This window comes from Rhipicephalus sanguineus, chromosome 7, assembly GCF_013339695.2.
Source record: "Rhipicephalus sanguineus isolate Rsan-2018 chromosome 7, BIME_Rsan_1.4, whole genome shotgun sequence".
Classification (NCBI taxonomy): Eukaryota; Metazoa; Arthropoda; class Arachnida; order Ixodida; family Ixodidae; genus Rhipicephalus; species Rhipicephalus sanguineus.
In genome coordinates, this window is record NC_051182.1 from 164,000,368 (window position 1) to 164,025,244 (window position 24,877).

The 24,877-nt window shown below is 48.8% G+C and overlaps 1 protein-coding gene across 1 annotated transcript; it reads right to left on the minus strand.

The window, feature by feature from the left end:
• Positions 1-2,400: 2,400 nt before the first annotated feature.
• LOC119401011 (uncharacterized) lies at positions 2,401-21,075 on the minus strand. The gene is made up of 8 exons (XM_037667861.2): positions 20,997-21,075; positions 17,503-17,523; positions 14,020-14,231; positions 10,857-11,063; positions 9,669-9,778; positions 8,648-8,783; positions 5,750-6,031; positions 2,401-2,615 (listed from the first exon to the last, which is right to left on the minus strand). Exons 1-8 carry the CDS (start codon positions 21,073-21,075, stop codon positions 2,415-2,417), a joined length of 1,248 nt encoding a protein of 415 aa, XP_037523789.2. The 3' UTR covers positions 2,401-2,414.
• Between the last annotated feature and the right edge of the window lie 3,802 nt (positions 21,076-24,877).

Genomic DNA, 24,877 nt, shown 5'->3' on the forward strand with positions numbered 1-24,877 from the left:
ATTTAAAGATAGAAATGCGACGAGGCTACTCCACGAAGACTAAAAAATGCAACGTCATCTTCATTCAAACTGGTTTGTGCGCTTCACGTAATTCGCCCGGTCTTTGGCCCATCCCTCTTGACGTGACGTTTCTTCCTGGTAGCGCTTGGGTGAGCGCTACCAGGAAGAGGTCATCATCGTCATCAACTCGATGCGGCAGAGGTAAACCAGACCCAAATGTGCGGACAGTGATGATGACCAAGTCATCATCATAACCTTCATCAGCCTGACTACGCCCTACTGCATGGCAAAGTCGTCTCCCATGGCTCGCCAATCAACCTCGTCATGTGCTTCCTGCGGCGGCCACGTTGTCCCCGCAAACTTCTCAATCTCATCTGGCCTTTGTCTGCCCCTCGCACGTTCTCTTGAGATCCAGTCAGTTACTCTTAATGACCAGCGCTTATCTTGCCTACACGCTACATGCCCTGCCCATGCCCACTTCTTGATTTTAACCAAGCTGTCCTTAACACCCGTTTGTTCCCTGACACACTCTGCCCTCTTCTCGTCCCTTAAGGTTACACCTATAATTTTTACTTTCTGTGGCTCCCTGCGTCGTCCTCAACTTAAGTTGAACCCTCTTTATAAGCCTCCTGGTTTCTGCTCCGTAAGTAAGTACCGGTAAGTATTACAAGACATTTCAAGAAGAACGTTTCTGACGTCGAACTATACTCTCCTTAGGGTTTGTTCCAATACTCACGGAATACAGCTAAATAGCTAATTGGACAGCACTCATCGTAAGACTGATCCCAATTGTGACGTAGCCGGAAAAATAGACAATTGACAAGTCAAAAACGCTTTGCTGTCCAAAAAGATGGCGGCTGAGCAAAAGGCATGAAAGCTTGTTGTTGTTGTTGTTGGGGTGTAACGTCCCAAAACCACGATATGATTATGAGAGACGCCGTAGTGGAGGGCTCCGGAAATTTTGACCACCTGGGGTTCTTTAACGTGCACCTAAATCTAAGCACGGCATGAAAGCTCCCCGGCAAGGTCGCGTGCTCACCGGAAGACAGCCACGGTTTCTTTCGCGCTTAACGTAAGCTACGTTGAGTTACGCAGAGGTTTGAACACAAAAGAAGTTAAAAACGTAGCGATTTCATGGGACATTTTTTTTTTACCTTTTCCTTCTCGACACGACGTGACATGACGTCACGCCGACGTCTAGCGAACCCAATCGGTTACTCTGTCTTCTAATCGGTCCGCGCAGACTGTCTACGATGCTGGCGTGCAGCACTGGAACACAGCCCTTATGACGCACAGCTAAGCGGCTTCTTCGGTGGCTTTGATGCCGCAGGCTGCGCTCGCAACTCTGGCAACAAAGCAGCCACTTTCAATAATGTGCTCGGCATTAAGATTGGCTGTACCATTGGTGAACATGCAATCTATTTGACCATGCATCTATTTGAACATGCAATCTATTTGACCGAATGAGACCTAATTATCACAATCACACCGACACATTAACCAATTGTCCTTAATGATTGCAAATTCATGTCATCAATCGCTGAATGTTCAATGTTATGAACTATTATTTTTCTATATTAAAATGAGTAATTTTAGCTATAAATTCATCTGTAATCTAGAAGGCGGACGCCCCACTAAAACTGTCTTGTTTTCTCGTTGATTCGGCACATAAATTCTTACCTGCTCGTGAACTTCCGGGGTCTCTTAGTGTCGCTAAGACGACTCTGTAAGGCGAAAGGCTTAGTGGCGCCTCATTGCCTAAAGACTGAAACGTCACGTCACGATCCTTTCTGTGCTCACGTGATTAAAAAAATCTAGAGATGAAAAATCGTTGAACATGGGGTGTTCCTGGAGCAAACGTTTCGTGTTGCTGGAACCAAGTGCGATGGGTTCATCGACTCCATTCGACACGTTTGCGGACAAGATCAAATCCAGGCACAAGTCTTGATCGCGTGGTTGGTTGCTGTGGCTATTTTCCATTACCGGTGGCACTTACCCCCACGCACCGCCCTGGAGTATTCGGGACGCAGTTAATTCTACCGGTCTTTCACGATAACCGGAACTGAACTTTGGGCGAGTTTGTAGGAGTTCATACTTCCAAGAAAAGAAGGACGCAAGAGCGACCAGGCGAGCGCTAACTTCGAACTAAGTTTGTTCCAACAAATCCACGCCTATTTACCAACTCAGTTGACAAAGTACATCATCACGCAAGGACCCCCAGAACCAAAACTCAAGAAACGTGTGACGTAGTTAAAAGGAAAACTGTGAAACCTTGATATTATTTAACGCACGCTCAGACTCATCCTTCATCACGAGGACAAAAGATGTTGGGTTATCTGCAAGAAACGCTAATTCACAGTGGTGATTGAAGGAAGGCTGGCTGACAACGAAACAACGTTTTTATTACTCAACAATTATTGATTCCCTCGCTTTATGGTGCTCATGAGCGCCTTGACTTTCTCGGCGCGCAGCATGGGCTGGGGTGAATTGGAAATGTCAATCGCTTGATTGGGCTGAACACTCGGTGGAATGTTTATGCCACAAGTCCAGTAGACGTCCCGATGAACGTCGAACAGGCACCAACCGTCCGAACTGGCAGGCAGGTACCGCTCCAGCTGGAACAAGCACAACGCCATCTCGCACAACCCAGCAAAGCACTTTCTCTCGTACTGCATGCCTCTAAGCCATACAACCTAAAGCGCTGCCCGTAATGATGCGTACGCCCACTTGTTTAGTTATTCATTTATTTAGTTATTTGGTACCTGCATCGTCCTTCCAGGAATTAGAGCACGGGGAAGTATAGTATAAATCTCTACACAAATCGCCACTCAATTAAGCGTCGTGCACTCGAGCAAACGATGTTTCCCCCAGTGGTAAGTGGATCGCCACCTACTTATTGCACCAGAAGAAAAAGGATGTACGAGGGGTGTTCAAAGGAAAAGGTACGAAACGACACTCTGGGTTAAATGAAAACTTCATCTAAAGTATACACCACAGGCTTGAGCACAACGATCCCATCGATAAACGAGGATTCCTTTGTAGTAGGATTGACAGGTCAGTGTAGCAGGATTTTCAAAGTCAATCTTAAGTCAATCCTAAGTCAAAAAACCGAAATCCTAACAACAGAAACTAACCGACAAAAACGGCTGTTATTGGAGTCGTGGTTCATTCAAAACACCGAAGGCAACTTAAACCGATGCAAGGGAAACCTGCCGCCAGTATACATTCACGGACTAGCCACAGCAAGAAAAACCAATTCAAACAAAGTCGCGAGTGAGCAAAACCGTCCCCGGCCGCCCCCGGCCGCCCCCGGCCCATCAATCCCACGCAACCGTACCAACCGCGGCAACCACAACCCCCTCAACACTCTCACCACCAAAGAAGACGCGCCTTCCCTCCTTCTACCCAGCTGGTTCGAAAGAGAAGTTAAGAGTTGCACCTCGAGACCGCCGCTGTCACTCCCCCTGAAGAAGGAATCGAGTTGATTCCGAAACGTCGGGAAATAAACCCATTTTTTGGTTGGAGCCCTTTGAAAGTCTTAACGTACAGTCTGTGCGCGCGCACGTGCACGACTTCAAAAAGAACGCTCTGCTCACAGAAATTGGCGTGTTAGCACTTTCTGAAACCTGGGGCGATGAGCCCAGTGCAATCACGGGATTCCAATGCGTCGTCCACAGGAAGCGGCTTCATTGCATGTACGGCGACGTGGGCACATATAAGAACACGGCGATGCGCAACTTCAACGTAGGCCCGCATCCCACTTCGCCGGTCGCCAGACGCTGAACACACACATACAAGCAGCGGAATCCACGAGGTCTGCGTTGCGCATATCCATTATGACATCGCCGCCATCAACGTGAGAACTGTCCAAAACCCCTTCCACACATGCACACGGGTTCGTGAAACGTGCGATTACTACAAAAAACTGCGCAAAATAAACAAGGACAAGTGACAAGTCTCACAGGGACAAGTCTCACTTGTCCCTGTTTATTTTGCGCAGTTTTTTGTAGTAATGGAGTACCAACTCGCCCAACACTCAGTCCTTTTGAAACGTGCGACCAGCATAAGCACTAGATACCGGCTTATCGCGTCTGGTGCTGGTAATACCTATGTTGCTGTTGGCATCGTTACGCAACTGTAAACAACTGGTTCAATAACACACGTGCAACTCTTCAGCATATGTGTGTGCATATACCATTCGCGCCTCTCTTTAGCGTCATTTCGTAATGTTTCGCTCAATGTAAAAAATTACGCCACAGTCACCTTCCCGCCGCATGTTTCGCATTACATCGATTCCTAGGTACGTGGGATCTGCCGAATTTTCTTTTTCAGATGTTTTTTTTTTTCACCGCCAACGTTCGCAACACGCCTAGTCCACCTCATCGATGAGATCAGCCGTGATGAATGTGTTTGCCTGGCCCGGTCTCGGCCATCGACCAAACTCTCACGGCCTGCACGAAAACAGGCACTCCATTTTCTCGCGGACTTGCCGGACACACAGTCTTCCCCGTATACGGTGACCATCCGGCGATGAACGGTGGCCGGTTGAACACCTTCCGCTGTCAGAAATCGGATAATGCCTCGCTGCTCCTCAATCGTAGAATTTTGCAATGTGAACGCTACCCTGTCCTCAGACGCACTGCAGCGTCAACCGGACGGAGCTCTTTATGGGAGCATCTGCTCTCTCCTGCGCATGCGGGCGCCCCGGCATGCTCCGATCCACTGCGGAGACTCCAATCGCATCTAGATGTCTCGCTACGTTCTCCCATAGCGGCATAGGCATGGATGTAAATGGTTACGTGGTTACAACGTTTCGTACCTTTTCATTTGCACACCCCTTGTATAATGTTTGTGTCCGACCTTTAAGCCTTGCTGGTGCTAGTTTAGTATCGATAAATCGTAATTATCGGTCACATTTAGTTCTGTCGGGAGAAAGGAAAAACATGCGCGCGACGATTGCTTAACTCGCACGTGCACACACATAACCCATAATGGCGTCACGAAAACTCAACTGGATGCCCGTTTAACGCGTCGCAAACGGTCGAAACAACCTGTAGTCGGCTACAACCGAAGTGTACACTCTAAGACAAAATCGAGTATTTTGGGAGTGTTTCTGCCACACAACAACAATCGCCATCCACCTCGCGTACTTTCCTCGCGTTATCACCGCGGTCGCGGCACTTCCCGGCCACGAACGGCACGCGTGTTATCAGCGTGACATAGCATTCTTGACAGGAAAGTGACGAGAGCTGGGTTTTTAAGAAAGGAAACGCGAGCAAGCCAGATGACGATTATTGTTGTGTGGCAGAAATACTCCCCAAACACTCCATTTTGTCTTAGAGTGTAAGTCCCACCTAGAGAGAATTTGCACGGATACCCTATCCAACTTCCTTCGGTCATTCCGGTGACGTCAAGCGGCTCTGGTGAGGGCCCTGTAAGGCGAGTTTCCTATTCAGACACGTATTCGTGTCACTGGTTCTCGGTCGAAAACTTGAGCTTGCCGACATATTTCAGCAAAGACTCCGACATCACTGCTCAGCCAAACGTAACATTTTAAGTAGCGACCTCAAACTTTCGGTTCGTAATACGCCTATAGTGTTTACATTAGCCTAGAAAAAGTACGTACGGTTAGAACAGAAACAACCTTACACGACTCCCTCGCACCGATGAATTCACGGGGCGGAGTTTGTTCTTCGGTTGTAACCTAGAATAGGGCACTACTTTGAGAGGGCGGTTAAGCGAAGCCCACCTTCCTTTTGAGCGATTTATCGTCCTCGAAGGAGAAGAGGTACTGGCCACTGTTGACGATGGCGAACGAGGCCATGTCGCTCTCCTCGAGCTGCTTGTTCAAGTCGGGGTCGCAAGTGACGTCATAGTCGCCCATGTTCCACGTCGAGCACTGGTCCCGGAAACGCGAGATGGGCTTGTTCTGAATCTGCTTGTACACCATCACGCCCATCGTAGACGAGAACACCATGCGGAACAGGTCGCCCCGGCTGCGACTCACGTTCACCGCGTGCTCGGCAACTTCCTGCGTCCGTATTCGTAAGTGTTGGACTTTTACGTCCCAAAACCATAAGGCTCCGGAAATTGTTGACCATCCGGTGTTCCTTAACGTGCACCTAAATTTAAGTATACACGGGCCTCTAGCATTTCGCCTCCATCGAAATGCAGTCGCCGCGACCGGGATTCGATCCCGCGACCTTCGGGTCAGCAGTCAATCCCCACGACTCGACCACCGTGGCTGGTACTTCCTGCGTCGATTGATGCCGCATACGTATACACAGCTGTAGCCAGCATATGACTCGCTTCCTTCGAAACGTGGCACTTTTCGAATTGAACGAACTACCGCCATGTTTTCCTCTGCGTAAGTAGCTTCTATACAGAGCTGCTCGCTTCACGCGAAATAGCGAGAGGTCGCTTATGGAGCGTTACTCGTATACCGGCCGCATCGATCAGAATTCACGCTTGTTGCTTGTCAGTGCTGGGCAGTATCGGTTTAGACTGAAGACATTAATACCTATGACCTAAGACGCCCAGAATCACTGACATTAGAACTTCTATCTCGCTGACGACCAATGAAGTCATGTATCGAAATACATTTCATAGTCACGTCGTGTAATGTGCGCTTGTTTCTTTTTTTCTAATTTTCTTTTTTTTTTTCAACAAAATATATGACAGCGCTGTTGACATGCTGTTAGGAAGATTTCTGTTCTCCTTGCCTTTCATTTTTCTGCGCATGCCCCCTCGTGTATACGTACAGTACATGTGACTTGTGTATACTCCAAATAAAGTACGTTTTGAGCAGCGCTGTTTTTGTAGCCTGTCTTGTCCTTATCGCAGTTTCTGAAGTAACAGTGTTGCGTGGCCTCATACAGAATTGAACAGCAGTGCTCAGTGATTTTATTTGCCTTGAAACCGCTCATCCTTTGGTGCTCGAAATAGTAGCACAGCTGGCTTCCTTTCCGTTGCCCCACTTCAATACACTCAGACTTCAGGCGTGCCGTATTTTCTCGCGTATAAGCAGCACAAGATGTACAGAAAATTCGGAGCTAAAGTCGGGCTGCCGATTACACCGGAATTTGGTTGTGCAAGGTGGCTTCACGGCTCTGCTTTGCGGTAAGGGAAAAAGGCGGCTTTACAGCCATTAGCGTGCGTGCGTGCGTGCGTGCGTGCGTGCGTGCGTGCGTGCGTGCGTGCGTGCGTGCGTGCGTGCGTGCGTGCGTGCGTGCGTGCGTGCGTGCGTGCGTGCGTGCGTGCGTGCGTGCGTGCGTGCGTGCGTGCGTGCGTGCGTGCGTGCGTGCGTGCGTGCGTGCGTGCGTGCGTGCGTGCGTGCGTGTGTGTGTGTGTGTGTGTGTGTGTGTGTGTGTGTGTGTGTGTGTGTGTGTGTGTGTGTGTGTGTGTGTGTGTGTGTGTGTGTGTGTGTGTGTGTGTGTGTGTGTGTGTGTGTGTGTGTGTGTGTGTGTGTGTGTGTGTGTGTGTGTGTGTGTGTGTGTGTGTGTGTGTGTGTGTGTGTGTGTGTGTGTGTGTGTGTGTGTGTGTGTGTGTGTGTGTGTGTGTGTGTGTGTGTGTGTGTGTGTGTGTGTGTGTGTTACGGTTTTTCGGGGGAGCGGGTTATATGCAGGAGCGGGCTAAGCGCGAGAAAATATGGTAACATTCCCTCTGACGCTGTCGACAGGCCCATTAAATTAATTGTTTCTAATTGCTATCGTGGCACACCTTACACTATGAGAAAATGTAAAGCGACAACCTTATTTTGCTGCTTAGGTAACTCTGGAGGGTTCCTGGATGTACAAACAAAGAGCGGCTCGCATCAAGTAAGCCCAAGTTGCTGAACAAAGGAGAGGTCAGCAGTGGGGAATCCCTTCCTGCCAACCCTACACATTCCGGCTCTTTCTACCAAACATGAAAATTTGTCATCTGCCTGTTAATAGCATCAGGCTACACTAGACAAACAATGAGTCCTAGTTAAAAACATCCGAAATTCTAGGCCAGTACTATTTTTCGTCAGCGTGGAGGCTTTGTTTGCGTTAAATCCATTTCGATTTCATTGAGGTGCCACGCTACTAACAGGCGCATAACAACTCTTGCCTTATTTCTTGCGGGCAATCTGCGGAATTAATTTGTCCCTCTCTCTTTTAAACAGTCGGCGTTCAGAGACTCCTTCGATGCCTTTGCATCCGCAGTCCGGCAGCAATCGGCCACGAATACGGGCGAAGGTCGTTTGACTTGGAATATGCGATGCAGGGTCAATATTGAAGGTGAATGGCGCGAGGGTATACGCAAGAAAAACAGAGGAGAGAAAATAAAGTGCTAGAGGCCTACTACGAATACCAAAAAGCTGAATCATGTATCCCTCGATAACCCTGCACATTTCAGCTTTTAAATTACTGTTGCTGATGGTCTGATTGTGACAGCCTCTGCGTCTCATATCTCTAGTAATTCTTTTTCATGTGCGTTACTTTCAATTTTTTGTACGGCTTTGCGCATGTTTTCCTGCCTTTGTATTGAGGCTGTTCTCGCTGAATAAACTTAGTTGGAAGTTGGTGCCTTTTCTGTCCTTGCGCCTTCAACATTGCGCTACGTACCAACTAACCCGACATAGCGCGCTAAACTGATGCAGTGTGTCTATATTTGCGATACTCACCAGCCTGGGCACAGTGTTGTTGGCGAGGTTCTTGATGCCAACGGCGCTGATGGGGTAGGCGTGGCAATCTGTGTGGCCTCCGAGATGCGCCTCCCTAAGCGTGATGTGCGTCTCCACGATGAGGGTGGATATTTCGCTGCAATCGGGGGATCACACTGGCTTACGATGACTAACCTAAATTCCCACGCATACAACGGCACCTCTCTAGGTTAAGTGCAAGAAACCATCGCGTCGCGGTATGGCGGCGCTGCTACTTGATCTGCAAGATCTGCAAGGCAGAGTTGCCTTAGAAGCGAGTTCAGGTTGCTCTAGAACAGTGGTTCTCAAATGGTGGTCCGCGAAGACATTTTTGTGGGTCCGTGAAACTCATCCTTGTGGAAAAAAAAAACGCATTTTTGGATGCACACTGTGTCCCGTGACAGCGGCTCCTTCTGAGTTTTGGTATGCTTCACCCACATCATATTTGCATTGCGGCGAAGCTGACTTACGTGTCCCCCCTTTTTTATGAAATGGCTGTAAAGCTTTTGTTAAAGTTTTTCTACAACATATTCACGCGAGCATACTTTTTCTAGGCTTGCATATTTGAAGAGCAAACATAGCTAGAAACAGGTTTAATGGGGCTGCAGACCGCAGAACTTACTGACAAGCTGTTGAGATCGAATTGGCGCACGACCATTCCTTACCAGGGAGAAATAAAAGGCCCTTATTTCACGCCGTATGTTGTGTTAATTTATGCCCCCCCCCCCCCGTCCTTTCTCTCTCTCTTCAAGGGGTCCCCGAAACACCCATGGCTGAGAACCACTGTTCTAGAACCTGGAGTTACGACAAAGCGAGATACAGCAAGGACGCTTGTACTTGTATGGAAAAGATGGGGAGACGACGGAGCCTGCTTTGGGGACGTTACAGAGCACTAGTCTAACTCAACTTATGCTAGCAATATAATCGTAACGCGCGATTAGCGAGATCATTTGACCGCTAATTGTGATGACAATGAATCGAACAGAAAAGTTGAAGAGCTCACGTGATCTTTGAGACGTCAGCGATGAAAGCGTCGGCAATGATGTTGGTGGCGAGAAAGACGCCAAGAAATACCATCGAATTGGGACTTCTTGGCAGCGTCTTGTTGAGGAACTGTCGAGAAAAGAGAGAGAGAGAGACGGCCGCAGAAGGCGCAGATGAAACGGGTGGCACAATGGAAGGCACGCAGTGACGGTGTTTTTTTACTCGAAAGCGCACTTGCGTCCTGTGACTTGCGCGCAAGTCGGAACCAGAACGAGGCGAAGAAAACGGTTAATAGAAACACACGTAGCATTTTGGGAGTTTCATCAAACAGTACCAACGCGGCTGTGTAAAATTAGCAATTTTTTTCGCGAGCGTGTGCGTTACGACCGTAGGTCGGCAAGCTCATGAGCCGACTGACTCAGACTCCATATTGAGCCGTGAGTGAGTGAACCCGGCTGAGTAACATTTTGGTGAGTGAGCCCGAGTGAGCCCGGTTGAGAAAAATTTCAGTGAGTCTGAGCCCAAATGAGTCCGGCTGAGGGAAATTATGGTGAGTTCGAGTGAGCCCTAAGCGTAAAATATATTTCTTGAGCGAGTCCGAGTGAGCTCCACTTTTTTGGCGGCCTATTGTTGCGACGGAAGCAAGACGGTGGCTAACCGCGACATTACGGTCTTTTTGTACTCGGCAAATAAATGTTCGAAGCTGCCCGTTTCGACGATCGCCGAGGCTCAGTCTCGCAGAACTGACAGTTCTAGAAGGCGATGCACTCAGCACTCCAAAGGTTTTGCTGCTACGAACCAGAATGTTTTTTGCATGCTATGTAGTTATCGCTAGTTTGTAGCCGACGCTGGTACTATTCTACATGCTATACTTGCAACTAATTTGTACTAACTACAACGCCACTCTCGACAGTGCTAACAACCGCCCCCTCACGGAATACATCTTGGACCGAACCGTGGAAACGCTTTTTTTTTAAATCGATTTGAATAACTTCAGTGAGCGAAAGATTATATTCTCTCGTCATCTAGACCATCCCCGATGGACAATTAATCTGCTTAAGCTCTCTTCGTACCAAGCCCGTTCGGCACGAAAGAATTATGCAGGCGATTGTTACAAAAGCATCGGGTATTGGGAGATCAGATCGCATACATTATTGAAAAGTGCCGAAACAAAAAAAAACGTCCTCCGAGTATATAAGACACTCACCTTGAAAAAACTCTTCAGCGAAGAAATGGGGACGCCGGCGGTGGGTTCGTAGTCGAACGTCCCCATGGCGATCATGCGCAGTCTGATGAACGCTTGCAGCGCCGCCTGCTGCTTATTGATTATGTCGAAAGTGCTGTCTGGCCCGATGCCTTCCGACAGGCTGAAGCTGAGGCCGCCGGTGACCGATGACGGAGCTTCTCCGAGAACCTGCGAGCACCGCACAAAGATCGCTCTTGCCAAAAGAGCGCAATGTATAGACTGCGGTCGACTGGTACGCGACGCAACACGAGGGAGGAAAACCCACTCTCAAAGGTGTCTTCATTGCAAACACGTATTTAATGAAAAGGCAGTGTAGGTCGTCACCTACAGAAGTCCGATGCTCCAGATGTGGTTGCGAAGCTTTAATACTTATCGTCAGATACAACTTAAAAAAGTCCGGAGAGGCCCCGCCCCGAAGCGTGGCAGCCCATCTCATCCGCGACAAAATAAATAGTCCCAATCACGCACTACGCCATGTTCTCTGAAGGCGGAGTCACCGGCCGTCCGGCTCATGACGTCACTCTTGAGTGCCACCCATTGGTGCAGGCTTGTGTGCATCCGCCCTTAAAGGCCAACTCCGGCGATTTTTCGAGGTCGATGGATCTCAATGAAATTCGCTGGGTACGTTCCTTTGCACGTTTCCGTCATATATGCCAAATTACAGGCTCGAGACATGCGCAGATTGTTTGCAAATGAATTTTAAAGATTGTCTGCAAACGCCCTCCTGGCTTCCCAATTATTGGCAACATTGCGTCTGTGAAGTCAGTATTGGGAAGGCGGCGGAAGTGACGCAGCCGAGGGCACCGCTAACTTCGGCGCTTCGGCCGCTACAGCGAGTGTCTGCTGTGCACAAGGCGACAGACAGCGTTGGTTTGGCCGGCGCTTCGCTGGTCGTCCCGGCTGTCACAGTTTTCATACTCCGCGCCGGCGTGACCGGCATACCTTGCACGACTTCCGGTTCGTTCGTAACAACGTCTACGTCATACGTAGACAGTACACTCGGTTGGGTTTCGGTTTCGGTGTTGCGCTTTTTTTGCATATTTAAAATTATTCTCCAATTTGCCGAGTATTTCTGCTATCGGGCCCGTAACAGGAGCGTCTCAGGAACATAAAAGCACCATTACTTTGACATGGCCAAAAAATCGCCGGAGTTGGCCTTTAAGGAGAAATGCCGCAGACTTCTAAAGATGTATCCGACTATAACTTGTGCAACATACTATCAATATAAGGACCATTGTGCCGTGAATATGCGATGCTTTCTGCATGGAAAAAGGGTGACTTGTGCGTGACTTTGCCATCACTCCTCGCTAAGAAAATCGCCTTCCCATCCCGCTGATGATGTAGTGACTTCTTTTTGAGGAGTGATCTTTCTCTCTTTCTCTTTTTTTAATTATCCTCATTTTCACAGTTCATAGGTAAAAAAAAAACAGCACAAACGAAACGAAACACAAGGAAGACACGGGACAGAGTGCTGCAGCACTCTGTCCCGTGTCTGCCTTGTGTTTTGTGATGATCGAGCTATGCATCACCAACTAGCCTGCCAGCAAATGTCACTGAACCTCATTTTCACGCAATATTTTCCAGGGGAGGGGGGGTTAGGACCCCCCACCCCGAAGTTTTTCAATTTTGCATGGGCATATAGACACGCACAACCATGCATAACACACGCGCGACCATACATGAAGGATGGTTGAACCGCTCACCGCAAAAAGATTCCCGACTACGCCCCGGAACGCTATGCAACACTACCTGAAATTCATTAGAAAGCTGAAATGGCGCCAGCAACAGTTTGGCTGTGGCTGGAGCCATTTCAGCTTTCTAATATCTTTTACCCAGCCACACAGATATCTGTAGAAATGTTTACGCTTACCCGACATTCACCATCACCTTGAAGCCATCATTAGGGAACAAAAAAATCCGTAAACAGGGGGTGGGTGCTCGAGCCGACGTTTCGACTAGTGAACTTGTCTTCTTCAAGGCTGGAACTGATTCCAGCCTTGAAGAAGACAAGTCCACTTGCCGAAACGTCGGCTCGAGCACCCAGCCCCTGTTTACGGATTTTTTCATCGCAAGCTTCCATCTTTCCCTTCCTGCCGTTTTTTTGCATTAGGCAACAAGCCGCTTATATCTATATACGCGTATATAGCTGTAATTTAATGAAATCTAGCTGACTATCCCGTATGTCTTGGTTATTTGTTGTGGCAACTGCAGTTGCTTACCCACTTTCTGGGCCAAATCGTATGGTACGATAAGGTTACCTACTGCGCCAGAAGCTATGCCCTGTTTTCTTTATTTGAGGACTCTACGACACGGTTACTTCTTTCACAGGCTACGCCATGTAGTTCCTTGTCGCGCCGACTGCGTAGCATACTCGTTTCGCCCTCTGTATGGTATAATGACTTCAACTGCCGTGGAGTACTTTCTTTCTGTGCCGACAGTTTTTGGTAACGCTTTCACGTTGTGACACACACACGCGCGCGTTTTCCCCTGTAGACCTAGGCAAAGCATGATTATGTTTCAAAACCATGTGTCGTTTAAGATATGGTGGAGTCAGTATGCACATAACACATACACAGAATGCAGCTTGAGTTGGTTCCACCTGAAAATTTTCATTGTGTACTTTAGGCCTCGGCGTCGCGCATCTTGGTCCACGTAAGTGAGCGCGGTCATTACGCTGCGATTATGTGTGAAATTGAACACATGTGTGCGTGACGCAAATGTTATGCTTGAAGGGCGGATATTACGAGTGGTGGTACTTTATGCACAGTCACCTCGAGTAACATCCAGTGCGAACTCTGAAAAACAGTGGCGGTTCTTTACACGATATCGTACGCGCAACAGCACGCGCATATCGATGTGTTTTGTCGGCTTTCTTTCTGCGTCAACCTAACCTAACCCAACTATTTTTCTGCCCTGTGATACATGCACGCACTCTTCTCTGGGTGCCTAGTAAATACTGTTTACGCATTAACAACGAACAGACCACACGAACGAATCAGGATGGGCACTGACCAAAAGTGTGGTCTTTAGAGCTGCTAATATGCCAAATTCAGCCAAACTGCAGCATGTCGTCTTACGGCCGCCAAAGGACGCGCATCATTTTCCCAGGCAGAACACCACTCACGGTCTTGAAGGCGCTCCAGCTGCGGGGGCCGTAGAGGGGCACGAATGTCTTGTTGTTGGCGATCACGTCCGAGTAGATTAAGTAGTCGCAGGGCATCTTCTTCTTCAAGTCCTCGGCCTCCTCGAAGTTGTAGCCGACAGTGCAAAACAGCAGCGGCTTTCGCAAGGGCAGTCCCACCGTGGTGGTCGCAGGCACAGTCACCTCGGGCTTCGCTGCGGCAGCGCACGCGTTCTCAATGAAACATGTATAAACAATCTCGGCTCATAAAGTGTGCACCTGTGTGCGTACGTGTGTGTGTCTAAACACACACACACACAAACACAGGAACTTATCCAACCGGCACGAGACATTTGATTTCTGCATTGTGTATTCCCATTAACTATTAATGTGTGGCTCATCCAATGCAGAAATAAAGAAAAAAAAACGCTTGCGAAGCGTTAAATGAACATTTTTATCAGAAAATCAGGCTAGAAGTGTACACGCAACACATCAATCGCACTGTACAATGCAGAAATTAAACTGTTTGTCGTTTTTTGCCTTCCGCCTTTGCGCGCTGTTCCCTTCAATTTGCCCCCGGTTTAAGTTAGGTTAGGTGACGTTGGAATATTGAGGTGTTTAAGCATCTGTAAAAACAAACCGGCGGTCTTTTTAACGCGATAGCGTTAAAGCGGTCATGAAGCACCCCTTGGGCTTGTTGAAAAAACATCCTGCGGAAAGCTGGCACGGCTATGAACTGCTCAGCCAAATATTGCAGTCGCGCGCCGCGTAAAGGCTACAAGCGGAACGCGAAGTTGCTGTTTTCTCAGGGGCCCTCTTTTCAAACAGAGGCTGGCTCTCACTCTCGTCGGTGGGCGGGGCGCCTGTCAGTTGACGTCACGGATCTGTTTCTCAGCGTCGCAAGAAACATAGCATTCTTAATGGCCAATAGCCGACATAAATCAAGAGCGGTGTTTGGAACAACACACTGTGTATACTACTTGCTGTAGTTAAATAAACAGGCTGAAATATGGAAAAACTTTGTTGCGAGTTTTCAGAAAGATGACTCACTTCCGGTAGAGGCCAACTGCCGTCTGCTGAACACAGCGCGCCTCCGCACATTCGAGCGTAACCTAAATTCGGCCACACTGCCTTTTCGGTATCGCAGCCTTTTGTGCCTCGCTTGTTTCGATTAGTTTTGAATGTCATAAAATTAGTTTTGAATGTCTTAAAACGCCCAATTAGACTAGTTTGCGTTTGCAGTGTACCACACACAACCTGTAGCTCCACCACGGTCCAACCACGGTCAGTGGCAGTCGCCGGCTCCCGAGTTGTAGACCTTAGTGGTGTGTCACTATAAGGGTCGACACCCATTTCCCGTGTCGTACGTTCAATCCGTGCTCGGAGCGCGGGATCCATCGGCGTGTTGTCACGCCTGCTGCCGACGTACGCGCACAATCGAAAACAAGCCGCACACAGAGGACGTAAGCATGCGCGACTCATTCCAAGGTGTTTTTCCCGCCAAGCGCGAGGGGTCGTTCCTGACCCCTTTAAAGAGCTCGTTTAGCAGAAATTCCGGTGTAGGAGTCGGCGGCGTCTTTGGCTGTGAGCGAAAAGTCAGCGTTGTCCGTGAGTGAAAATTCGAGATAGATGCAAATGAATAACTAATTAAAAATCTTCGGTTCGAGTAGGAATCAAACGCAGGCCTTCTGCGTGGCAAGCAGGCGTTCCACCGCAGAGCCACGCCATTGCTTGGAACTGCTTCCGAAAGAAACTCTATACGACTATCATATAATGCGAGGAGACTCGAGCGTTAGCGCATGTAATGTTGCGTAGCAGAAGCGCGGAATCGCGCCAGTCGTCTAGACATGTGAATTGCACGAGTGGGAGTTTTAAAGGCCCACCCATTACAAAGCGCTCAGGCATGATTAACCATCAGCAGCAGCGAAAGCATTCACAAAGTGAGCAGCTGCGTAGGCTCGTGTGTTGCCTTATGGGCGCGTATAGTGGGTATTTCGCTGATTCGCAAAAGGACGAGTTATGGCGTAGTGAGCACTGCACAACTGCGCTTGCAGTTGAGGAAAGTTTGCCAATGTTACGCGTACAGGCGCTCCTTTCCTTGTCGCACGGTGTCCACCGAGAAGTGAAGCCGATTGAGAAGGCGATGCGAACGGGGCCCCATTATGCTATCTCTTGAAGGCGAAGCTCAATCGCCCGACAGTTCTTTATTTCTTTTTCTTTTTTTATATATCCTGAAGTTCTACTTTTGAGCACGGAGTAAAAGCTTGTTAATTCGACTCCCGTTAATTCGAAAAATTGGATCATTCGGGCTTGATTTCTGGTCCCGGCAAGCATACGTATTGCTTAATGGCATCAAACTCTCGTTTCTATTCGGTCATATTTGGCCGCAAGCCGGTCAATTCGGACGATACTCGGAGCGCGCCAAGCACGAAGACCCGTAAATATGCGACGCAAAGGAGCCAAAATATCGTTCGCGAACAAACGAAACGGCCGCGGGCCTTCAGGACGCCGTCCTCGCGGTCCACAATTTTACCACAATCGCGTTGTTGGCGACCAAGGCATCAGCAGCTGCAGAAAACTTCTTTCATTTTCGATTTTACTCGGCGCATGCGAACTGCGTCGGCTCTGCCTATGATCGCGTCGAGAGCGACTAGGCTCAAAAGCTGCGACAAGCAGTAGTTTCGTTTTCACCGCTCGCCTTCAGAATTGCGTAGTCGCCACCCATAATTGCGCATTAGCGCGCCAGGTTTATTCAGCAGCAGATGCGGTGCCCAGTTTCGCGCCTTCAGAACTACGTGGACGCTGTGATCGGGTCGTTAGCAACCACGGTTTCGTCCTCGGCGGATGCGGCACTTCATTTTGACTTCGGGAAACGCACGCGCATGTCCGAAGACTCCAACATGGTGGAAGCTGTTGAAGATGAAGAGCTTCAGCCGCGGTCCGCATGCTGGCATGAAGCTTGCTTGCTACGTTGCGATGGATGAACGATCAGTTGCCGGTCACTTTTCCGGAGAAAGAATTATCGTCACGTGCGCGTGGAGGTGTTGATGGTGGCGGTACGTAATAAGATATGGGATCAGAGCACGTTTCGGCTTAAGACACGGGGGTCTCGAGCCGAGGTCACATTATGAACAAAGTCACGAAATACGAAAATTGCGGCTTTTGCACTGCTCTTATGAAAAATAAGTACTGGATATATGTGTTCATCAAGAAAATGAAAAATGCACTGATGTAATAGACACTCATTTCTTGTTTTCTTGGTACTTTCGATAATTCGGCATCCGGTTCATTTGGACATTTTTTCCGGTCCCGAATTTACGAGCTTTTACTGTATGTGCACGTGGGCGAGCGGGGCTCGCTACGCTACTCAAGTGACTCATTTCATTACAAATTGTGCACAACATAGCAGTGTAGCGAAAATAAACGAGCTACTAGGAACGATTTGAGAACAATTCGACGGGAACAGCTGGTGCACATTCCACTTACCAAGCTCTGCCTTCTTGAGAACTAGAAAGAGAACAAAAAAAATTAACCAAATCTAATCACCGAACCGCATCAAATCGCTCGAGAAGGCTATAAACAGATGAAACGCTGCATTTTATCATTCCTGATAATTGCGTAAGTGGTGATGGCTGATTAGCTTTGTACTAAGTAATAGCGTGAATGAATACAAAAGCGCAATGTTAGCATAAAAACAAAAAGCAACGAAGAAAATGCTAAGTTACAAGTGTGAAAGCGAAGGGACACTGAAGTGAAAGGATGAATCTACTTAAATGATTAAATTGTTCTGCGAAAACTCTGAGCGAAAAACTTTTTGCAGGTTTTCTCGCTTACCAAGCGTCTTTCCGCGGCAACAGCTGTGCTTTTCGTATTGTGAAATGGCAACTGAACAGAAAAATTGTTTTTCTACGTAGTGCCCTTTTAAAGGGGCCATGACACACAATTTTCCATCATAATCTGTGTTATGTGGGTTAATCCTTGTGCATTCACTAATAAGCTGGCGATACCTTAGCGCATTTGAATATCACCTAGTTTATGATTCAATAAGGGGGCGTGCGGCCTTAGAGTCGGGCAACGCTGGCGCCCTCGCGAGCCGTCACGTAAAAAACTGCTTGAGGTGCGATCGTCTGCATTTCGTGCTCAGCTGCACGTGCAGTTGAGCTATTTCACCTTTCTTCAGCTTGGCAGTGAAATTGAACGATTTGCAGCAGCTGAAACATCGGTAGAACACGACGGCTCGGCTCCATGCAGCACACGACGTCACATACGCCATGGTAAAATGGCAGGCGCCGGCAGTGGGCGGGGCTTATAACCGGTGACTTCCAGGGCTTTCTTTCTTTCTCAAATATTTTAGATGCGAAGCAACTTATGGCGGGGGCTTTGTCCCTCATTCCCGCGTCCGGCGCCGTCCACCCCCACTGCGCATGCGCGTCCCCTCCCCCTCTCCTCTAGGAATCCTCTACTCTACGGAGCGGCGCGCGCGTCCCCTCCTCCTCTCTCTTCTCCTACGCTCCCCCCTCTCCTCTAGGAATCTACCCCACGGAGGGACGCGCACGACCATGGAGGAAGGAATACTCAGGAGAGGCCCTATCGTATCCCAATGCATTGCGAAAAGTTTGGCGGAAGTGACGTCAGATTTATGGGGCAAACAAACCGGTATGGGGCAAACAAAAAAGCAGACGCCCCGCGGCGTGCTCTCCGCGGTGGTTCGCTTCTGCTCAGATTTGTAGTCCCGGCGTAAACTTAGCGCGTATTGTGCGGCTCGCACGTAGTAAAACGTTGCAAGCAGACGTTTACCAGGCTGTTCATGCGTGGCAGGCCCGAGCACTGCGTGCTGAAATTCTTCGTGGAGCGTTTTTGTGCAACAGTACAGAAAGTACCGGTACGTGCCGTAATCAAAAACATTCAGCCCCTCCATCACCGTATGCGAACTCACCTAGCAGTGACTTACGCGTTCTGCTGGGCGTTAGATCTTTCTTTTTCTTTCTCGTAGCCCGATTTCCCGATCAGCGGTTCTTTGCTCGTGTATATGGAGTGAGCGTAGTAGCTATTCGGCGCAACGCCAACCTATAGTTGACGTAACTTCCCGTCGAAAAGAGGACACCGCTGTATTGTACACGCGATCGTGCACGTAAAGTTTGTAATTCCAGTGCGCACGCAACACAAGCACGCAGCAAGCGCACACCGAACAATACATATATCACGTAGTCCGATAAGAACAACTAAAGTTTATTGCCCTTTCGTTGAACGACACAGCCTCTAAAACGTACGATACCTTCAGCGCATGTTATGTACGGCGCGTCAGACGCCACAAGTTCTGAGTTGACAGAATGAGTAACAAGCAACAGAGCGCGCATCCGAGCGCTTCGCACGCAAATACCATGCCTTGGTAATCAGCAATGAAGCGAACGTATACGTACACATGAAAAGTGGCACCCGGTACTTTCCGCAGTGCACGCGATTTGCACCGGGTATACGCAACAGCTGGGCATTGCGTAGCTTTCCTAAAGAACACACAGAGAGAGCAGCATGCGTGAATCGACTACACCGCTTGCACGGCGAAAAACAAACAAAAAAAGGCTGCAAAGTTTCGCGATGCGTGCATGCGCTTGCAAACGACGCGACGGAAATCGCGAAATGTTTCGCTCCTCCTTCGCTAGGAGGCCATGCGGGTGTTTGCGATGTGAAGGCTTCACGAATGTAACGTCAGGGCCTCTCCTTAGTATTCCTTCCTCCATGCGCACGACAGGTGGTGCGACAGCTGCATACTCTGCTGGGGGCGCCACGATAGTTCCGCGGTATGAAAACGACGGAGCGCGCGCGCCTCATTCTCTCTCCTGTGCAGTGCCGCGATGAGCGCTCGGGCCGCTGCCGAGAAACGGGAGCGGCGACGTGGCGATCCCGGAATTCGGGCTCGCGAAGCCTGAAGGTAACGTGGACGCCGGCAAGCAGACCCTGAACTCCGGGCTCGGGAAGCCGAATCAAAACGTCAAGCGGCGGATCTCGAGGCAGCGCGGCATCGCGAAGCCGAATCGAGGCGTCAACGTCGAGCGGCGTTGTCTCTCTTATACATTTTCATTCGTCCTCAATAAAATTACACCATCTCCCCGCTGCTTCGCATCCACACATGGTTCCCTTTAGCGGGAGATGGTGTAACTTTTTTTTTGTACAGCGCATTTTTCATACATGTATAGGTACAACAGACCCTTTACTTCTATTTTTCGGTAAAAACGGCAAACTGTTGGTTGACCGTGCCATGGCCCCTTTACGCAACATTCATCTCGCTGTCGTACTTTGAAACGAGGCTGACAAGACGATGCAGAATCAATCACAGCTCGCAAAGGAAACGCACTCTAATGACTCATCCTCACCGGTGACTTGAAAGGGTCGCACGCCCGTCTGCGACTGACCACCAAAAAGGCCATCAACGCGACCAGTGTTCACAATGACTCACACGAACTGCCCGTCGCATCATCAAAATGCCTCGCGATTGTGATGCCGCTCACGTCTCCGCCATCACCCTGCCACGACCTCGTAAAATAAGCGGACGTCCCGTTCCTGCGTATCTGATTGGTTCACTTTTGCTACTGCAGCCGCGCGACTGAACCGAAGCAGTCGCCTTGCGGCCATTTGCGACTAATTTGGTCGTGCGACCGGTGCTAGGCGCCAGTGTGCATGAGCCTTGACAGCGTATCGCTACGCCACTTCACCTCGAGTGCAGTGCTAGCAGCACTCGTTAGCACTAATTAAAGTTGTATAGTGCTAGTTAATGTTGGCTAAATAACTGCCAGTGTTGGCGAATGTTATATAAGACCATCATTGTGCAATATAATGCAAATGTCTTCATTTACTCAATCACAGCCCACTTATTGAGTTGTGTACAACAATTTTAATTTCAATTAAAACTGATCACTGAATCCGCCAACTTCGAGTAGACGCGCAGCTCGTGACAATCGATGAAAGTCAGGAAAGACACTCACGCAAAATCTTAGCCGCGATGAAAGCAACGACGCCGATGAGCAGGACCGAGGAGCCGACCAGCAGGACGGTGCAGGCCATCTTTGCGCTGCACGCACAAACAATCGTCCACACTTTGTCATCTTCGTCACAGACTGGCACACGGACGGCACCGAGACGAACACCGACGCTCGGCCATCTCGATCGAGGAGCTGATTTGCGCAAAAGTGTCGGCTGCACTGAAGTGCTTTTCCGTATTGCACATCGCGTCATGGCTGCCATAGAGCTTCGTAACTATACACTAGAGGGAAATCTCGCGGTAGTGTCTACAGGAGCTGCAACGCATGGCGCTTCAGCCAGCACGGGAATGGGGGGTAGTACATGGATTTGCCTAAGCTTCGTTCTATCGGCTCCGGTTGGCTCCGAGTGGTTCGCAGCCGCTTTGTCGCAAGACGAAGTTCAACAAACGTTCAGCAGTTCCACTTCACCCCCGTAACCTTTTTAGGCTCGCCAATTCAAATAGGCCCACGAAGATCACAATGATCCATCTTTTTTATCTGAAACAAAAGCCAAAATACAGCAATAAACAAAGCCACAAGCGCGTTCGAAGCCGCAAGCACGAAGATTGGGCAAATCCATGTACTACTCTCTCCACTCCCATGGTGGCTGAACGATGGATGGATGCTATGAGCGTCGCCTTTATGACGGGGCGGTGACAAGTGTGCCACCATGCTCGAAAAAAAAAAAAAAAACCTTTACTCTTTTTTTTTCTTTAGCGTTGGCCTAGTGTCTTTACTTCAATTAAAACTATTTTACTCCAGAAGAAAAAAAAAGACCTTAAGTTTTCAGCTCCGTTCTGTGCCCTTTACGGCAGTTCCCTCTAGCGAATATTGTAGGAAACTATCGCTGCACCCACAAGTGCTTTTCCGTAGGGCACATCGCGTCATGGCTGCATCCCTCGAATCGGTGATTGCTTGTTTAGTTGTGCTTTACTGTGGCGCGAAATACATTTCGTGAAAAGGGATATGAATATGAAGCGCCAATTAAGAGCTACTCATTGACACTCCCAGGAACGTACAGGAAAAATGAGACACCTTCCGCACATGCGTAAAGAGCCAATGCGCGACGGGGAACGACATGGTCAAGATAATGTAGTTTGCGCCACAGTCAAGCATACCTAAGCAATCTGAGCACCAACCCGCAAAAAGAAAAGAAAAAAGTCCCTTTCGCATATCCTTTTCTTATCGGTGGTCTCATCAGCATGAAAAGGCGGAAGAATTGATGCCCAAAGAACTTAGAGGACGCTTAAAGGGACACTAAAGAGAAACCATGAATCGGTTTAGATCGAAAAATTGTGCTCTGAGAACTCTAATGTCGTTAATTTCGCCACCATAGGTTCATTAATAGAGGAGAAAACAAAGTTCAAAGTTTCATTTTTAAATTTCGCGCCGAAATCTCCCCGCGTGACGTCACTCATTTCAAAGGGTATTTATCGTATATTGGCGCCATTGGCTCAACAAAATGAACCCAAACTTGGTCTGTTAAGTCTATGCCCCCCTCAGAGGACAATATACTTCATTTTTACTGATTAGGAACTACGTAGTCCCTGGTAGGCACCGTCAAAACATGTGACGTCACGGCGAATAGTGCCGAAACTTCTAGGTGGCGTCGCCACCCACATTGTTTTTGCGCGTTTTCTCGCTTACTAAGCGTCTTCTCACAGAAAGCGTGGTGTTTTTGGCATCGTGAAAGAGTACTTTACTAATATAAGAAAAATCGTTTTGCTCTTTAGTGTCCCTTTAAGGGCAGGCCCTATACCTCCCATGTATTTTAAGGCTTCTTTAAGACCCATTTTCTCTGAAACTGCTATGCGTAAAGCGTTCGGATTTGTTTCATTTTATCCTTCGGCGTCTCTTCTTGCAATGGAGCTAGAATTGCAATTGTATTTCAACTGTAGACATGTTTGCCATTTTTTAACAAAGCAAGTAATTTTTGTGCTTATTTTTTTAACAAAATTGCCCCCCAAAAAAATGAAAACTATTCCGCATACGTACACCCTTTTAGTTCAGAAGCTTTGCATCGATGTTGGTTTATTTTGGCAAAAGATCATCCTTTTTCTTTTTATTTGTTTTGATAATGGGACTAAGTAACAAAAGAAGTTTGATTTCGAAATATTAAGAGTTAAAGTTTAAAAATATACGGCAGGTCCCACACCTTATGGGAATCGGATTCATCCGAAGCAGGTAGCCAGTAGTTCTATGCTGCATATTTTGGCTTTTAGCTAAGCGTTACGAGGTGGATCGACGTGTTTTTGTAAGTGTAGTAGTTATGTGCACATCGTGAGCTTACCAGGCACGTCCACAACACGGGCGTCTAAAGGGTAACTTACGGTCTGACGTAGCGTCAGCACTCACGTTAGAGCACATACGTCAGTATTATCGAAACGAAGTGCACGCTACGGTGCGATTATGTGAATACCATACGTAACTTTCGTTAGCGTGTTCCTCCGGGGCCGAGCAACGCTTGTATATAGCTTGCTGAATCATGGGAATACAAGTGTAATGTTTATTAGACTGCTGTAAAAGCGGAGTTGATTGACGATAACCCGACATGACGCCTGTATCGTATGAGTACCCCCGCCTCCAAAAGTTTGCGGAACGCGAAATTTTAGAGAAAGCTCCCGCTTTGTGTGCGAACATATAAGTGTTCCAGCCTGTAGCAGTGACTGCGACCTGTACAGCTACCCGATAGGTTAGAAGCCAGAACAAAAATTCGCATTTTCAGTGGAGCCCACGTTCCGAAAACTTTTGTGCGCGGGTGCACATATGTAGTCAATGGCAAGGCACAGCGCAACTGCGACAATGGACAAGAAAACGCCACACACGAGCGCTGTGTTTTTGTCCATTGTCTCAGTTGCGATGTGCCTTCCCATTGATATGAACCAACTCGCCCAGATCAAAGTCTTACTGCAACATATGCAGTGTTTATTGTTTTGTTATAAGATCAGATAGCAAGCCCCACAACCACAATTTACGTTGCACAGAGATTACGCCTGCATATAGAGTCTTTTTCCAAAGCAATTTCTAGGACTGGCGTGGCTCTGTGGTAGAATACCCGACTGCCACGCAGAATGCTTGGGCCTGATTCCTGCTGGGGTTTTAATTTTTATTCTTTGCATTCGTCGGGTCAATGTTGCCGGTGTCCATTTTGTAGCGTTAGCTACACTTGCCTAGCCGGGGCCGATTTCGCGTGGATGGTCATGAGCCGTGCTGCGCATGTGCGAGGATCAGTGATGTCACACAGCTGGGTCACCGGAGCGGGCATCTCACGCGCTCTCCGACACCGCCGCGCGCGGTTCGCCGCTCCTGGTCTGCGCGTTCGGGAGGAGTGGCGGAGTGGCGTCGTAGGCGCGGCAGACACGCTGCTCCGCCACCGCCGCTGCTGGTCTGCGCCGCATTCGAGAGGAGTGGCGCCGGCGCGCGCGCAGCTATTCGCCTTCGCTGTGCAGTCGCCGTCTGACATTGCGCTCGGGCCGCTTGATAGCGCCTCTGACTGGCGTCTGCAGGTGGGTAACGCCATGAAGAAGAGCGCAAATGCTGCTCGACGGCACAGAAGAGCCGAGAAGCTTATCTCATCGGATCCCGAAGTAGTTGCCTGGCAGTTAGCGGTTCAGCGTACGAAGAATGAACAGAAGAAGGCTAATAATCCTGGACAATCTGGAAAGCTAAGAATATTCAACTGAACCTTTGCTAACGCTACGTATATCCTGGCATAGCCGAGCTAAGTCACTGCAATTTTTTTCTTAACGCTCTCGCATTTAAATTACGAATGTCTGTTCTCGCCGTTCCTGGGTAGATATAAACTGTCAATCACCTGTGGCGCACACCCGTATACCACGGCCCAT

Excerpts from the sequence above, each read along its gene's own strand:
- LOC119401011 (XM_037667861.2), bottom strand. The coding sequence starts at position 21,075 with ATGGCCTGCACCGTCCTGCTGGTCGGCTCCTCGGTCCTGCTCATCGGC. Across the intron at positions 14,232-17,502 it reads TCTCAAGAAGGCAGAGCTTG|CGAAGCCCGAGGTGACTGTG; the intron begins GTAAGTGGAATG and ends GCGCTGCCGCAG. Across the intron at positions 9,779-10,856 it reads CGCTGAAGAGTTTTTTCAAG|TTCCTCAACAAGACGCTGCC; the intron begins GTGAGTGTCTTA and ends TTTTCTCGACAG.